The sequence below is a fragment of the Branchiostoma lanceolatum genome, chromosome 4, assembly GCF_035083965.1.
Source record: "Branchiostoma lanceolatum isolate klBraLanc5 chromosome 4, klBraLanc5.hap2, whole genome shotgun sequence".
In the NCBI taxonomy this organism is placed as follows: Eukaryota; Metazoa; Chordata; class Leptocardii; order Amphioxiformes; family Branchiostomatidae; genus Branchiostoma; species Branchiostoma lanceolatum.
This window is the reverse complement of record NC_089725.1, coordinates 100519-118171: the sequence shown is the minus strand read 5'-3', so window position 1 is coordinate 118171 and position 17653 is coordinate 100519. Positions and strand designations below refer to the sequence as shown.

Below are 17653 nucleotides of genomic sequence, written 5' to 3'. Positions count from 1 at the left end.
CGCCAGGGGTCGTCCGCGATACGTCGACTTGGTGTTTTTTTTCGTAACGCAGAAAATGTAAATTTTAATCGTATTTTGTCGATTAAGGAGGGTATTTCAACACCGTTGTGTACCCCGGGACACGTGTTATAGTGTAGAAGAATTTTGGAAGAATTCTACGTAGTAAGCCACCTTATTCTCGAGATATTGTGCAGAAGAAGGTGTGTGTGGGAGGGGGGCGGTGTTTAACCCTGAGTAGCCTCGCTTCTTGAGACTTAACTCACGATGGGGAACGCCGTCAACAAACACATCCAGACTGCCGAGAAGACCGGGGTCTGCGGACTGGTCGCCATGAGACTAGATGAGGTATGTTCCCTGCTTCCATGTAAACTCATTTTTGGACAGAAGACATCTGCTTGTTAAGAAATAGTTCGTAAAAGCCATAATTTTGAGAAAGATTGAATGGTAGCAGTACGTTAATTTTCGGCATCGAAACAAAGGTATGACAGCTGACGGTGTATTACATCTTAGAAGTGCCAATTTTCTTGTAATTTGATTAGCATAGTTCTACTCTAATGTAAACCATAATTTATTACTGTAATTCACTTTATCGATCACGGTAGCAACATTTTATGGTGTAAGGAAAATTGACATAATTTTTCACTGAACTTTAACTTCACGGTGGCCGCAAACTTGATTTACAGAACAGATTTGTGAAGGAATCATAAATAATAACCACAGTTTTTTTGCTCGTTGATGATTAGTTCACAGTACAGAGTACAGGTGACAGTGAAAACAGTGAACATAAAGTTACGGTGAACCAAAACAAGAATAACAGTAACCTTGCAAGCCATTACAATGTCTCTGATTGGCTACAGATAAATGAGATCTACACTGTATCAAGAACCTCCTTGACTGTATATTGTACCTTGTTACCGGTTCACAGGCTCTCATGTGCTTTCCTAGTAGGGTTTTAGTACATCACTTCTTGTGGAGACCATGGTACAAACATTTGTGTATGTTTTCAGTGTTGCATATTTCCTGTATGGAGTATCAAGGTATCATATGATTGCCAAAAATAATTACTCAAGCAACTGGATAAGATTTTGAAACAGTCAGACGTTTCAGACAGTATCCACTGTCTTTCGTCAGTGACGAAAGACAGTGGATACTGTCTGAAACGTCTGACTGTTTCAAAATCTTATCCAGTTGCTTGAGTAATTATTTTTGGCGTATCTTATTACCTGGATGTCTAACCTTCATCAACGTATCATATGATTGATTGCCCTTAACTCATTTGCGCCTCCTTACAGTTCCCTCCCGAACTGCAGAGACTGTCTAAGAATCTGAGGACCTTAGATGTGTCCAACAACAAGATAGCAGTGTTGCCTAAGACCATCGGCCAGTTTGGTATGCTGAGAAGTTTCACAATCGGCAACAACCGACTAGGTGAGAAGAAGGTTATGTTGCTTTTATTCCCCTGCAAAACCAGCGTGGCACGGTGGCCTTGTGGTCTGTGTTGTTGACTCAGAACCTGGATCAGCTGAATCCCTGGCAGGTCCCGATGCTGTGCCCTTGGGAAAGGTACTTTGCACCAGTTTCCTTAATCCACACAGGTGTAAATGACCCAGCTTCGGGTATGTACTAGTACAAAATGTAGGTACATCCCTTGGATACTATAGCTAGTAGGGCGTTTATTGGAGGCCCCATGTTTGAGGAGAGCCACACCTCAAGCACATAATATAAAAGAACCCTCCACGTGCACACTCATCAAAAAGAGTAGGGGTCCTTTTCCGGTACGGTGTGAGTGGATCAAATAAAATCCATCTGGAAATGCAACAGTACCGTCCAGTACAAACCTGGTGTGTTACACCATGAGGCCGTTTACCGGGTATGCATTTATAATCAATAAATGAAAAAATAAAAAAATTATTAGAGCATCATTTTAGCAGCTTTCTTTGGCTTTTCAGCAGAAGTTATGGTTTTCATAATATATTTTGCTCTGTACATACTAGTACATATGTAGTAGGGTCTTGATGTTTGGGTGATGAGTAGCATTTGGGCTCAGAAAGAAGTGAAAAAAATGTTGCAGCTTTCTTCTAGAACTGCAGGCGTGTTGTTGCCCATAACTTTAAAACAAGCTAACTTGAGACGAGATGAATGAACTTTTGTGTATTTTGTTTTGGCCCCCAGAAACCCTTCCAGAAGAGTTCTTCCAACTAAAGAAGTTGGAGACACTTTCACTAGAAAACAACAGAATCGAAAGACTTCCGCCGTCGGTGGACCGCCTGACCAACCTGAAGTCGCTGTCCCTGGCGGGGAACAAGGTGGACAGCTTCCCGCTGGCGCTGTGCAAGCTCAGACACCTGGACGCACTCGACCTCTCGCGAAACGCCCTGACTGAGATTCCTGGAGGGGTCGGGGACCTACAGGTCATTGAACTCAATCTCAACCAGAACCAGGTAATGTGTCTTTATCTGTAACAGGTACATTTTAAGTCATGATTGTCAATCTTTCTCTTTCTGACGATGTCTGTCATTTTTGTCTCAGTATTCTTGGTGATGGTTTCAATTTGACTTGAGAATGCCCAATTTTGCACATCATTGTTGACCAGATACTCCTTTTTCTCCCCAGATTTACTAAAATCTGAAACTTTATTGCTCTTATAGCTAGAGCCTAGAGGGATTGTCCTTCATTCCCCTACACAGTTGTTTTGGCTAGAAGTATTCCCTAGAAGAGACAGTGCCCAGACTTGAGGGTGTGCAACCTCAAAATAAAGTGAGGCGTGCCCATTAAAAGTTAAGTCTCATTGAAACATATCAGTACCTTAAACTACCTAAGCCGAAATCTGAACACAGAAAGCAACCCTTGTCGTGCTCTGGAGCGGTGCTCTGGAACTCTTTATCCACCAGACTTAAACACTTCAACTCTTTAAACGACTATACAGAGAAGAACATATAACTTAAGTTCATTTTACTTCTCAATGAATCATTATTCTTTCTTCTTGTTTTCATTTGATAACATGATTTGAAGTTTACTAGTAGAGTGACCCACATTTTTGACATGAGTTTTCTTATAATTTACACATTGATTTCAAATTCCGCTTCATGTTATTTTACATTCAAGTTTGGTTCATTGGTTTGATTCTCCATCATTATGTTTTGACTCGATATTTATAGTTCATTACATTAATCAGTTATATCTAATCAAGATTTCTGTTGTTTGATGAATTATAGTTATATTTTCAAGTTAATCTTTATTCCTGTATTATTTGTTATTATTTGACATTTTTATTGTTGCTATGTATTATCATGTAAGGGGTTGAACCCCCCACCAATCTTTGAAAAGTGTCACCAGGCGAAATGTATTTCTGGTTATACAAACAAACAAACAAACAAACAAACAAACAAACAAACAAACAAATGTATATAAAGGTAGGAACTAGTACTACATGTACATGTAGTAGTGCTTCACTAGAAACATTTACTGTTTCAGCAGAACCTTAAAGATTGTATGAAGCCAAAATACATTTTCTGACTCAACAGCAATGATAGTGTTATTCAGGGCATGTAATATGCATTTTTCCCCAAATATACATTGTACACCCTTCTCCTGTATGTCATTGAACATCGCACCATCAAAATTTGTTTTTTTCCTACTCTAAGTCTTAGCCGCATTAGGTTATCCAATCATGACTGCCGATGATGTCACAGTGAAGGTAGCAGCCAGTTCAGAAGCTACCACCACAGTTTGCAAAATTAGCTTGTTGTCAGCTAACAGTGCTTGTTTTGTTCGAACCTTTTGTTTATTCATGAGAAGCTCACATCAGCCTGCAGGTCGTTTTTCATTGAGGTCACGACTCACGAGGGGGGGTCGGGCAAAATGTGACAAAGATGCAGATTAAATTGTGTGGTTAATACTTGTAATAGCATAATGACATGTCCCAGCATCCCCCGCAAGGATTTAAATGCTTAAGCTTCGTACCAATTATAATCTAAGTGCTGTATTTAAAAACAGTACTGGCTCAAATATATCTAAGCTAGGAACACATTCATTGATAAATAAGTTCTAATATATCTATTATTTAACATAATTATTACACATACAAATGTTACACAAAACACATAACAGAAGTAAAGCTGGTACATGACTGTATATATGGCCTGTGTCCGTTTGTTTTGGTTATATCTGTTACTTTAAGTCTCTTAAAGGGACCCAGAGTTGGGGCTGTGCGTGTGTCTGGTGGACCGTTCCAGACATCGGGTCCACGGTACTCTGGGAAATTTGTTGAGCGATCTGTCAAATCTTTGGTTTCTCCAACTGGTCACAGCCTCTAGACTCCAGTGGAAAGCAGTAATTGTTGTAAATGACTTGTTATCCTTTTCTTACCCGTAATTTGGTTGTGAATTGTGGCTAGCTGAGTTAAAGATAGATTTTAGCCGGTGTTTAGGTACAGCACTTAGCTTATCATTCAATTTGGTACAAAACACCTAATAGTCTGTACAAAGCTTAAGCATTTAAATCTTTGTGGGGGATACTGACCCAGACTTTAATGCTCATTAATATTATTATGCTATCTATATCTCCCAAACCACACATAGAATTCTTTCCTTCTTGTAAAGCATTCTAACAAATATCTTCTCACCCACCAAACTTATCAAAGAAATGTATCCAGATATGCAGCTTGCAATTGTGTACTCTTCAGTACAAACATGGCATGTTACGCCATGAGATGGTTTCCCGGGTATGGAATTATTCAACAAACAAACAAGATACGTCTTTTCTGCCAACATTCGGACGTTTTTTAACATTAAACAAGTAAACGCTGATACATGACTGTACACATTCAGACACATCAAACTCATGACATCTTGGAAATTACGTTTGAATGACAGAACTGATGTACCTGCTGTACATGTGATCCAAGCATTTTTTTTTGCTCCTTGGAAGTGTGACCTTGCCTATTACACTTACAGTGCATTTATTAGGCATTTGGTAGAATCTATTCTTATTTCAGTTGCTTCAAAGACATTATATAGCGGGACAAAGTTTTTGTGATTTGTACCAAATTCTAAAACCAAAGACTAAAATGTCAAGATATGTAAAATTCCACAAAACCTGCGGTCTTATGCACTGAAAATGTGTTTCTGTTTTAGAACTATCAAACAGCATACCAAATTTTTCGAGTCGCTGAGCTAGCATAGTAGTTAACATCAGTCTTTATGTGTAACGTGCCTAATGCACTGTACTGGGTCCTTTCGCTTTCAGGTAATTAGAATGCCCATTGATAAAATCTGTAATTAAGCTGTTGTAACTATAATTACTTACTTTCACTAGCTGCTGTTCAATAGGGATTAGACTTCGAGGGGGTGAAGCTGTGGTGTAGTCATGTTGTATGTCTTGGCAGGGGGTGGGTCTAAGCTGTGCGCAGGTAATGTTTGGAAGTAATGATCGTTAATTGTTGTTTCCGCATTAAGAATAAAAGGACAAACCATAGTCGGAAGTTGTAACCCTTTGGCCATCTGACTCCTCAGACAAATTGTTCAATCCAATCGGCCAATATCTAAAATCGGCAGTTCCTCTCTTCAGTTTCCTCTTTGAAAGATTTTAACAAAAACTCCCATGTAGTTCCAGAACCAGCTGCAAGGGGACCCAAATTTACACCCTTTCTGCCACAAAAACAAATCAAGACCATAGCATGTCTAGGATAAAAGATACAAAAATTAGGAAGCTCTGCAGTATCAAAGAAAGCTGCCAGGAGGCTCAAAATCAACAACACTTAAAGTATGATCAGCCCCAAACCGTAACCTTAAACAAAAAATCATTTCCTCCCACTTGTAGATCAACAACCTGCCGGCTGCGTTGGCCACCTGTCCCCGGCTGAAGGTACTGCGGGTGGAGGAGAACTGCCTCCAGCTGACCACCATCGCTCCTAAGATCCTGGGGGAGTCCAAGGTGTCCGTCCTGGCGCTGGAGGGGAACCTGTTCGAAGTCAAGGACCTGAGGGAGCTGGAGGGGTATGAAAAGGTAAGGACCTGAGGGAGCTGGAGGGGTATGAAAAGGTAAGGACCTGAGGGAGCTGGAGGGGTATGAAAAGGTAGGGACCTGAGGGAGCTGGAGGGGTATGAAAAGGTAAGGACCTGAGGGAGCTGGAGGGGTATGAAAAGGTAAGGACCTGAGGGAGCTGGAGGGGTATGAAAAGGTAAGGACCTGAGGGAGCTGGAGGGGTATGAAAAGGTAAGGACCTGAGGGAGCTGGAGGGGTATGAAAAGGTAAGGACCTGAGGGAGCTGGAGGGGTATGAAAAGGTAGGGACCTGAGGGAGTTGGAGGGGTATGAAAAGGTAAGGACCTGAGGGAGCTGGAGGGGTATGAAAAGGTAAGGACCTGAGGGAGCTGGAGGGGTATGAAAAGGTAGGGACCTGAGGGAGTTGGAGGGGTATGAAAAGGTAGGGACCTGAGGGAGTTGGAGGGGTATGAAAAGGTAGGGACCTGAGGGAGTTGGAGGGGTATGAAAAGGTAAGGACCTGAGGGAGCTGGAGGGGTATGAAAAGGTAAGGACCTGAGGGAGCTGGAGGGGTATGAAAAGGTAGGGACCTGAGGGAGCTGGAGGGGTATGAAAAGGTAAGGACCGACAATTCTTACTTCACATGCACACTTAGCAGGAGCCTCCTTCACGGCCTTCCATGAGTGTGAAGAGAATCAGCGCTCTCCCCTAACAACAAACACCAGTGCTCGTGAAAAGCCGGGAAGGAAGGTAAGTTATAAGTAGCAGGATGACAAGGGGGCATACAGACAGTCACATTTGGGACAGCATTCTTGCTACAGCCCCACCTTAGGGCAAGAAGTAGTAGACCTTGAAGGCACTGAGCTGTTGCTAAAATGCTTTTCAAAATTTTGATGATTTTCTGGTGATGGCATGAGAACCTTATCTTGTCCAGAATGTCTGTTTACATTTTTTTTTTCTGTTGAAAAGAGACTGCAAAATCGTGTTTGTATAACATGAACAGATTTTGCCACTCATTCTAGCAGCTACAGTAACTGTTAAATAAACATCAAGTTTTGTACATCAAACTTGGAAAGTCTAGAACTTTGTCTACGCACTTTGATTCTTGGAATCACGCCACACCAATGTAATTTGCTTGTCTTTGGATTTATAGAAAACAATGGTGAAGTGAAAGATCAACATAAAAAGACACTCTGGGGAGTCTGTGGGCATATATACATTTGGTACACACAGTTTTAGGGCTCGTTCACACTTGTGCGGATATTGAAGTCAGTATGAGTTGGGTATTAAGTCACTCTACATTTTTGGGTTTAGGTAAAATTTGTGACCAATAAAATCCTGGTTCGATAAGCAGGCTTTACAACGGTGTTTCCAAGTTAAAAACAACTGTTACAGTTACTTCTTTCCTTCAAAATTTACCTAAGCCAAAAATATGATACGAATACAGACTTGAATATACGTACAAGTGTGAACAGGCCCTTAGGAAGTCCGATTCAAGGTTTTCCAATCCCAGCCCTATGTTTTCATCTTGATCTATTGCTGAATATTTGCTAGGAATTAAACAGTCTTAAGAAGATTTTAGTTCATGCCACAAGCTGTCCTATCTACACTGTACAGTAACTGTAAATCTTAAATTGTTTGCACTTTGATTGTTATGTTTGAATCAACTAAAAAAAAACTGTCAGCAAAAACTTAATTTCCCCTACTACCACAAAATAAAATCCCTGCAAAGATAAATGAATTCACAGCACAATGTATTTACTTCCACTTACAGTACATGGACCGATTCACGGCTACAAGAAAGAAGTTTGACTGAGGGGCAGGATTGTCAAAAAACACTCGTGGAATGTAATTTTATTCATCAAATGAGAACAAACACAGGGAAAAATAGTTTACTTACATTGTATTGTTCTTAAATGTTATGAAATTGTGTCTACTTATAGTATAAAAGAAGTTAATGTTATGATGCACAAAGTTGTATCCCAAGAATGTATGTTTTGTTTTCATGAGCAGTTGTCAGTGGCCTTTAAACACATGCAAGTATTGAAATTTCCTCGTCACTGTACACTGAAATTGCTGTTTAACCTTTAGCACTGAAGCAGCCGTTTGGCACCAGATTCCCTATTGGTTACAATTAGGCAGCAGGGAGAAGGTTAAAAGGAGACTAGAAAAGGAGAAACTCAATATCTTTGTTCGTCATGTCACTTTTACCAGTCTGGTAGTGATTCTGACCAATGGTATCTTTGCGTCATGCAAGAAGAAAAACATTATCCACTTGCTGATATGTATGATAATTATTGTATAATGTTGTTTTGTATTGACACGTTTTCATGGACAACACCTGTAATATCTTTTAGTATATCAGGTCAAAAAACAGTGTACCAGGCCAGAATGCACCCCTTGCTAGAATGTACCTCTTGGGATATTCTGACCAGGGGTATGTTCTGGCCTGTTACACTGCTTTTAAGATATCTCTAGTTAAACTAATGTTACCAAAGTGTTCTGTCTTTCCACCTAGGTGTGCAATCACTTTTATTTTACAATATCATAAAATATTAATGCAAACATCATCTAATACGGAATGTAAAGTCTGCCAGCTGTAGCATGACATTGTGGACAAAAAATATGACAGCGTAGAATGTTGGAAGAGGTCTATTGATGTTGACAATAGTTTTCTTAATGAAGATTGTAATTTGTTTTGGTTGATAGGGCCATACTGATTTGATTATGGATCAACAAAACCCATGCAAGGGTGAAAAAAACAACTGCTGCCTTCATCATAAAATCTATAATAAGTCGTCAGGAAGGTGAACAAATGGCTGAACACACAGAACATAAACCAAACATTACCAAACATAAACTCTTCATTTTTTGTTCTTTCATATTCTTTGGAAGACTTTGCTCTGCCACTAGTATTATCGGATTCTGTTTTCTGATAGTTTTTCAATTCACGGCATACAGTCAATAACGTGACATATATTTGCTTATTTTCGCAGCTTCTTTCATCTTCGTGTGATTGACAATATGGTTGCAAACCTTTTTTTGAAAGGGATGAAAATTGCTGCACGCACAGATCCATATAATCAAGTCAGTTAGGCCTTACTATATCAAAAAACGATATGTGGCTCTTGATATTACTCGAACAACAGGATTTTTTACACAATCTACAAGTTACGGCTTAGAAATAAGTGGCCATTCCGATGTATTTAACTGTGAAATTTTGTACTTTTGCAATGATGTCCTCCTGTTACTAGACCAAACACAATATACTGCATCTGCTTATATGACAAGAGGTTGTGAAAATCTCATTTATCTAGTCATGAACATCAAGAGTGTGCTTAGTTTCTTAATGGTCGAGTGACCAGATAAGCTGACCTAGGTTCCATTCCTGGTTTTCTTGGCTAGACATTGTGTCATTGGGAAAGGGACTTAGCATGACTTTCGCTACTCCACCCTAGTGTAAAAATGGGTACTGACTTGGTTGGGGAGGTAAAAGACAATGCCAATACCATGTCCTAGACCCACTGCGACTCAACAAAGCTTAGCTTATTTTCATATGATATTAAGTCCATTTGTTATCAAAGCTGTTTGCGGTTTTCACGGTTACCTCTTCACCGTGAACTTAAAACCACTGCAAAAATACTTTTTTGACTGTCTCTTCCCGCCTATACCTTCTTTCAACTGTGAACTAAAAAAAGACTGTGAACTAAAAAAAGACTGTGAACTAAAAAAAGACTGTGAACTAAAAAAAAGACTGTGAACTAAAAAAAGACTGTGAACTAAAAAAAGACTGTGAACTAAAAAAAGACTGTGAACTAAAAAAAGACTGTGAACTAAAAAAAGACTGTGAACTAAAAAAAGACTGTGAACTAAAAAAAGACTGTGAACTAAAAAAAGACAGTATACTGAACACTCCATTTTCTCTGTATGGCAAAATCAAATCACCGCAAACTTAATGCATTTATTTACAGTCGCAAAACAATCAAATAGCTATTAGAAACATTCAGATAGGAATGTACAAAAGTAGGCATCAAAAGTGTAGTTTGAATAATTGCATTAATGTTTTTAACTTTACTTAGTTAGTAGTTCGACCAATAGAATGTTTCCACATTTCGTCATAGGGAATATTCAGATTTTTTTAACATCAAGTCGAGAGATCTTCTGACCCTGGTGAAAACCTCCAGTATGGCTCACAGAACAACACCAGAAGACTACAGTAAAACTAAATTTGCCAATGAAATTCCTACACAATCTTTACATGCAAACAAAGGACACCAACATGGCTCTATGGGTCAAGTCTGTCAATTTTTTACTGCATTTCTGATTTTGGTACATTGTATACATGGCTATATGTAGGATCAACCTAATAGATGCACGTGTCAGTCTTGTAAATGGTCATCGCTGTTCTAAACTGGAGAGGAAAAGGAAGTGATCTCCAGCCTGAACAGATGAGCTAGTCTTCCACTGGTCATGATAGAGAAGACAGACGCTATATATGTACAGTATTTTCAGGTTCATTATACCGGGGAAATTCCCCTAGCTCATTTCGACAAGCACAATGAACAGTGGACCACAGCTTAACGTCCCGTCCTAAGGACTGCGACCCTTTCCGGTGGCACACGTATCAGGTGAGCGACACAGCCGGGATCAAACCCGTTGTTGGCATATCAGGAAACCGGGTCAATACCATATTCAAGCATCTCTTAACTTTTGGGGGCTAACAAGAAGCAAAAACAGATATATGAAGCAACATTTCAATTTCAAATTTTCAACAGTATTATCATCATATGATAAATGGTAATGAAATTATCATAAGAAAGTACACTGGCTCAGGTTCAAACCAAAGTCAAAATGTCTAATCCCTAATCAACTATGCGTCGGTATGGACAGAGCCAGCTAATACACTGAATATGACTGATCACGCTGTACTAATACACGAACAAAGGCAAGGACCCTTTCAAAAGGTGACGAGTGTTTAGTCAGCCTATTGTATCAGGGCTGAGGATGTTGGCTCCAGTCGTAGTACATGTACTTTGGAGCGAAGGTGAGCTGTCCCATGGTGTAGTCACTGTCATCGCCGTCCCGTATGTTGGCGCCACCCCCTGTCACTGCTGCATAGGTGGGTGGAGGAGCTGTGATATATAGGAAACAACAATGAAGGAATTTATAGCTTCTATTACATTATCAAGACTTAGTTATCTTTAGCAAATATTGATAGTAGATTCAACAATCATTTTTTTTTAATAAGTACGCTTTATTTCATCACAAAATTTGCTGGTGCTATGCTGAGTGCTTCATCACTATTTTTTCAAAGATATAGCTGAATTTTGGCCATGCCTCAGGGGTGGAGCCTATCATTTCTTACTTACGAAGAGGTGGTGCTGTCGCTCCCAGGTAGTCCGGCACTCCGGGTATTGTTGGGCCATACCCTGGCTGAGGGGGGCCACCATGATGTGTCGTCAGTGGAACAGAGCCAATTATAATGGGGAGTTGAACATTGAGGTTCAGGTGTGGTCCTTCAATGTGGGCAAAAACCTAATAGGATATTAACAAATAGCAGCTAGTAGGTATGCATTGTAAGTTGTTTCAAACTATTCATCACATCTTTCCTTTAATCTACATTCCACAGAACTAGGCTATGAAAGAGCCAACCAGTTTCAAAAGATCAAAATTAGGTGACACTGGTATAACAGATAGTTGGAAGAAGACAAAATCAAAAGGTTTGATAATATACACAATATTATGTTTTGGGATAACGCAATGTCATACAGTGATCATGGTAAAATTCCCCACAATGAAGAAAATTAAGTGATGAAATTGAGACATGAATGGGTATAAAATTACATTACCTGTGCCACATAGTCAATTTCAATGATGGAACAATGTCTCAGCTTAGAGGGGGGTATGGCGGGGACGGGAAGAACCAGTTCTCCGATGTTCCCGGACATACGACCTCTACAGCCCAGCCCCACAGCAGAACTCAGGGTGTGGTGGGAGTGTCTGGTCTTTCTGGTCGCATGAAATGCCACGGTCTGAGGGAAAAAATCACAGTTGTCAATATCACCCCGCCCGCTTTGCGAGAGGAGTAAAGGAGCACATGTACACCAACCCTCGCTCAATCTGGACGGGGGTGATATCAACTTAGAACAGACTTTGGCCCGGTGCTGAAGTCAGTAAAACACGTGTCTACAGATAGCTGATGAAGACCGAGTGATTCGGTCGAAAATTCTGGTGGGTGAAATTTGTTTGGAGTTTGAGAATAGTTTATTTCTCATTAATGACTATTGTAACTTAGATAAACTTTGAGATTTATGCTAATACCTGTTCACCTGTTTAACAGTCCTCAAAAGCTAGGCTAAGTGACAATAAATCAAAATGATCATAACTTAAGGCAAATATTACCATGATCTTGATTTTCATTCCCCTGGAACATTCCGACATACCTGCACAATTTTAGCTGAGGTCTGGGTGATCCTTGTGTTGCTGCTGTTCTCCAGCGACCCCTTCACCATGACCCTCTCCCCGGGGCAGTACCCGCCCCGGTCTGTCTGCGCCTGGAGTTCTATCGGCCCCGAGGCACAGCACAGGCAGCACAGGGTCTTGGAGCTCTGGTTTCCTGAAGGTGTCTGATAAACCATGGAAGAAAATACCGTAAATCTTCAAAGTTTAGATTTCATTTTCATGGCAACATCCTGAACATGTGTTTCCAATACATACACGCACTCACACACGCATAAACGGCATCCAAAACATAGCCTTCTTTGCATTTAGGTTATATGTATTATGTACTCAGGAGAAGAAAATGAATGTTTGCTTTCATATATTTGGGAAAAGAAAACCCACCAGACCATTGTCATAATTCTTTTTAATGCAACAACCCTATTGAAGTTCATATTATTGCACATGACAAAAAACATTGCAACTTACCAAAGCACTTGGCTCTTCATTTAGATCATACATGTCCAAAATGGTGAAGGCACATTTCGTGGTGTGGTCGAACCGCCACGGTCTGTCAACGATGCCCTTGATGGAGTAGCGTACGTAGCCGGTGCCGCCCTCGAACGACGAGGGCAACCCCATGCCTAACTGGTACCGGAACGGGAACTCGTAGTACCCCGCGGGGAGGGTTGGGCTTTCTCCGGCCTTGTCCCCTAACTCTGTTACACAGAGATTTTGAAAGATAGTTTCAAAGAAATTTAAATCCATACTACATAACTCTAGCAATCTATGTGTTCTTTTGTCTCTGTCATTTTATTTTTAATTTTTTTTTACATTAGAATACAATTATGTTACATTTTCATTTTTGCTTGTTGCTGTTTTTACTATATTGTGGTCACATGCTTGTGTGCATGTGTGTGTTTACATCTCTGTACTATGTATGTTCTTTTGTTGACACAATAACTGTATTCAACTGTAATTCATCTCCCATAAACTTTAAAGACATTAAATTTTAGTCTTTCAACGCTTAAGATATTTTGTTAATGCAAAGTAAGTCTGATTAGAAGTGCTTTTTTTCCCAATACAATTACTAGTGCGACAGAGAACTTCGACCTTCACAAAAAATCATTCTCTGACCTTGACAAAAAAATATCAATTTTCTGACCTTTTCCCCAGACGGTGAGCGTTTGATCGAAATATGTCTCCTGAGCTGAGTAGTGTTCCGTCCTTCTGTGTTCCCCTGAACCATGGGACTCAGTCCAATGTAGGTAAGCAAAACCATGGAACTTGACACGAACACCTGGATATAAAATCAATAGGTAACTAACGTTAGAAAGGTACCATTTGCAAGCAAATACATAATTTTTACCTTCATATGGTCTGGGTTAACAAACTACTGCTCTGTTAATTCTCACTCCAATACATTCATATAACTAGAGTTCCACGAACACATTATCTTCGCCAAATAATCAAGGCTTATTGTGGAGAGTGATTAATATTTACATGCTATCACCCCCTGCAAACTTGATCATACACCATTGCCGTTTGAAAGTTATGATGGGGGGGGGGCTACATACGGTGCTAGGTTCTCTCTGAGCAGAAGAGTGGTCCGGCTGGTTATTCACATGTTGTTAGGTGTTTTTGTAAGGCTTTCTATTTTGTTCCCTCTCCGTTATGTCTCCAACCGTGTGTTGGACAAAAATGCCTAAACTGAACACGATAAAAACCAACCAGACGCACATATCTGCTTGAATTGTAGTGAGACTGCCCCATTTGTTTATTTAATGTACCCCATCTGTTTATATATACTTCTAGGCAAGGCCTTCTGCTGGCCTGTTTCGGGAACACTGTCACATGCCCCAGTATGGAATGTAATGGATTTACAATTATCCTTACTAATTATGCAGATTAGCTCCTGTTTTCTATAATTAGACATCGATTGTGTAAAGCACCATCTGAGCTCTCTACATACAAAACTCCACGACAATCTGTTCATCCCTTCTCAAGTAATACGTGTCCGAATGTCAAAACAAAAACACCCACTGCAGTTCTAAACAAGCCGCTAGGGGGCCCAAACTTACAGAACTTACTTTCTGTGTCATGAACTATCTACCACACAAATATCATGACCAAAGCACTTTCAGAAAATATGCCCCTAAATTTCGAAGCTCCGCTGCAGTACCTTAGGTACCCGCTAGAAGGCCCATTATCGAACTTGACCTTCCTTTCTGTAAACCCTACCCATCCAATAAATATCATACAGATCCATCGACAGCTTCTTGAGTTATGTTGTCCACATACAAATACACATCCACAAAAAAATGCAAAGTCTGCTGCAGTACTGTTGAAAAACGCAAGGTGAACCATTTTCGAACTTGACCTTCCTTTGTACAACCACTACACACCTACGAAAAATCATAATGATTCATTGAAGCTTTCTTGAGTTATGCTCCTGACATACATACAGACCCACCAAACAGCTGGCTCAACCGAAAACATAATCTTCTCCGAGTACTATTATATAGTACTCGCCGAAGATAATAATGTTTTCATATGGTGACAAGCTCCTCCAGCTCTGTCCTGACACTTGCTACATATAGAAAACAACACGGTGTACTCTGTATCGCCTAATGTAGCAGCCTGACCGGGCTGGGACCGAGGGTGATGCGGAATACACCCTGTTGTATTTTATGTGTGTAATACAAATCCGAGAAAATACACATTTCAAAATATTATTGTGAAACGTTATGAATGTGGCTGCGGTGCTAAAATGTGCAATCTGAAGGGTTGGATATTGGCAATGAGAAACTCGACACTGCTTCACACTGGGTGTTAAGAACATGAACTGTAACGTTACAAGTCAAAGATCCTTCAAACGTTAGCACTGGCAGCGATGACTAACCTCTGGCCTTTATTCCTTCAGTAACGTCGGCAATCAGTTTCCCACTGACGATCTCCCCAGCCTGATACACGTCCTTGTTGTTGTCAAAAGTCACCACAAATGACTTCAACTTCCCCATTGCTGATCGGTGCCCTGGGGGGGGGGGGGGGGGAAAGGACTTTAGAAGAATATTCTAGTGATTTTTTGAAAATACGAATGCACAAAACCCGGAGTAGAATAAGAACAGGGTGAAGTGGATTTAGTAAAAAAGAATAAAACAAAACACTGAGTGAATGAATTCATGTTACTGGAACGAGTAGCCGGGGCATTCTTTTTAATCGACGTTCAAACTTCAAATATTTACGTTGACGTTAACACCGAGGGAAGCACATTGACTTACACACAGCTTGATTTAGCACCTTTACAAGGGACAACAGCCACACTAGACAACCAAATAACTCACATTTATGACAGAAAACTGCCTCTGTCCTCGTCTGCTGCCCTTTGAGAAGCAAAAATGTGTGACCACTATTCTGCGTTCTACAGGTCGCAAGCTTTTGTTTTTTGAAATATGATATTCTTGTGTCTGGAACAGATCTGACCAATCAGTTGTCGGCATACACGAGGGTGCGGCGGTGTGGATTTCAACCATTCTGCTCCAAGCAGATGTCACGTTACATTCATTTAGTAGTTGGGTACATTGTCGTTTTTGTTTCTCTCGTTGTTGTGGAGCCTACTCATGATCATAAATGCTACAGCAAGTAACGTTAAAGTGTTAAATCTTTACGGAAAAGAACCATTGCAGACACGCAATCTAGTGAGAATGTAAGGGAAAAAAACACAAGACGGGCCAGAACCAAGATCAAACAAGAGTCCGAAGACCCAAAATCTCCATGAAATTTGTTTTTATATATGATGTGTTTTATTTGCCCTAGTTAGTTGTTGTTACTGCTGGTTGTTTTGTTCTATGTGCCAGAGGGTATCCACATAATAGAAACAAGTACACAGGTTTGGTAGTGTACCCGTTCTTGAATAGCAAATTTAAGTACATTATGAAATGTGACAACCCATGCATGGTATACATTGGGAAGTATATCAAAGAATGTCTAGACGTTAGAAACTCCTCCAATGATTGAAAAATCCCATTGTCATCCGATACTACTACACCATATTTTACAAGATAGACTAATTAGCCTAATTGAATGCTAGTATGTACAAGTGAATGCCATACTTTGTAACTTATACAATTGCTGTGCAATAAAGTTATTATTTGTTGTTTGACCACCAGCTGTTGGGACCTGGGGAATACTTGGCCTAGATAAGAGACCAACAGATGTGACAGGTGCGACCTCAAAGCACATACCTACAATGGATTAGATACTAGTAGTCCTCATTACTTATGCAAATTCAGTTCCAATTTGCATAATTAGCACTTCAGATTGTACATCTCTGTCCAACCCACCTGCGTACCAAATAACATGAAAATCTGTCGGTCCTTTCTTCAGTTATTCGCCCTGGTAGATTTTTCCAAATACGCCATAGCAGTTCCAGTGACACATACTAGGGAACCCAAAATTGACCTTGACCTTTCTCCTCCCAGCACCTACCCACATACCAAATATCATTACAATCCACACGTTCTTCAGTTATGCTGATTTTAAGCGTCCGGTGACACAAACATACACACAGGTTAACACACACGCGCGCAAAACAATATCCCAATGAAAAAGTATTTCTTCATGGAGATAAATATTAAATGAACGTTGTAACAAGCTTTGAAGCGACAGAACATGGTATTACAAGTTATTTTTATATGATTTTTTTTTATTCTTGTGTTCAAGAAGTGCAGAAAGTGACATCAGTGTGGTAGGATAGAATCATTTATTCAAACAATAAACTCAAAGCTACTAATTGAAACTAGTGTTACTTCTACAACTTCACTCATGCGAAGACCAGCAACGCCTAAAGGTAACAATTTTTTTCAAAAGTCAGGCGAAAATCAATGTACGTTTATGGATGTCATCCATGAAATGGTCTTACTGTGGCCTAGAGACTAGAAACGCCCACAACTAATCAACGGTGTATAAAGACAAACGTGTGTAAGCTTATTCTCCAAGCAGAGGCTTCGATCGAGAGGTGTAGTTTTGTCCGGGATTTTTAACGAGGAGAGGAACGTTAAAGATCCCGGACAAAACTACCCCTCTCGATCGAAGACTCTGCTTGGAGAATATGTAAGCTTGCTGTGGTGCATTTTAAAAAGGTAGTTTTTCTCAGAAATAAAAATTTCATCAAACCTTGACATCTGATATTCTTTCCGTTTCCTTTTTGATGAAATAGTATAATGGAAAAT

General features: G+C 40.1%; 2 protein-coding genes across 2 annotated transcripts; one reads left to right on the top strand and one right to left on the bottom strand.

Moving 5' to 3' along the window:
- Positions 1–13: 13 nt before the first annotated feature.
- LOC136432145 (leucine-rich repeat-containing protein 57-like) lies at positions 14–8263 on the top strand. Its single transcript, XM_066423149.1, has 5 exons — positions 14–345; positions 1293–1428; positions 2173–2441; positions 5821–6006; positions 7759–8263. The coding sequence occupies exons 1-5, from the start codon at positions 265–267 to the stop codon at positions 7798–7800; spliced, it is 714 nt and encodes a 237-aa protein (XP_066279246.1). The 5' UTR covers positions 14–264; the 3' UTR covers positions 7801–8263.
- A 1657-nt stretch (positions 8264–9920) lies between these two features.
- Positions 9921–15892, bottom strand: LOC136432143 (arrestin domain-containing protein 3-like). The gene is made up of 8 exons (XM_066423147.1): positions 15767–15892; positions 15325–15456; positions 13588–13722; positions 12912–13141; positions 12428–12610; positions 11834–12016; positions 11354–11519; positions 9921–11116 (listed from the first exon to the last, which is right to left on the bottom strand). The coding sequence occupies exons 2-8, from the start codon at positions 15440–15442 to the stop codon at positions 10977–10979; spliced, it is 1155 nt and encodes a 384-aa protein (XP_066279244.1). The 5' UTR covers positions 15443–15456; positions 15767–15892; the 3' UTR covers positions 9921–10976.
- Positions 15893–17653: the final 1761 nt, after the last annotated feature.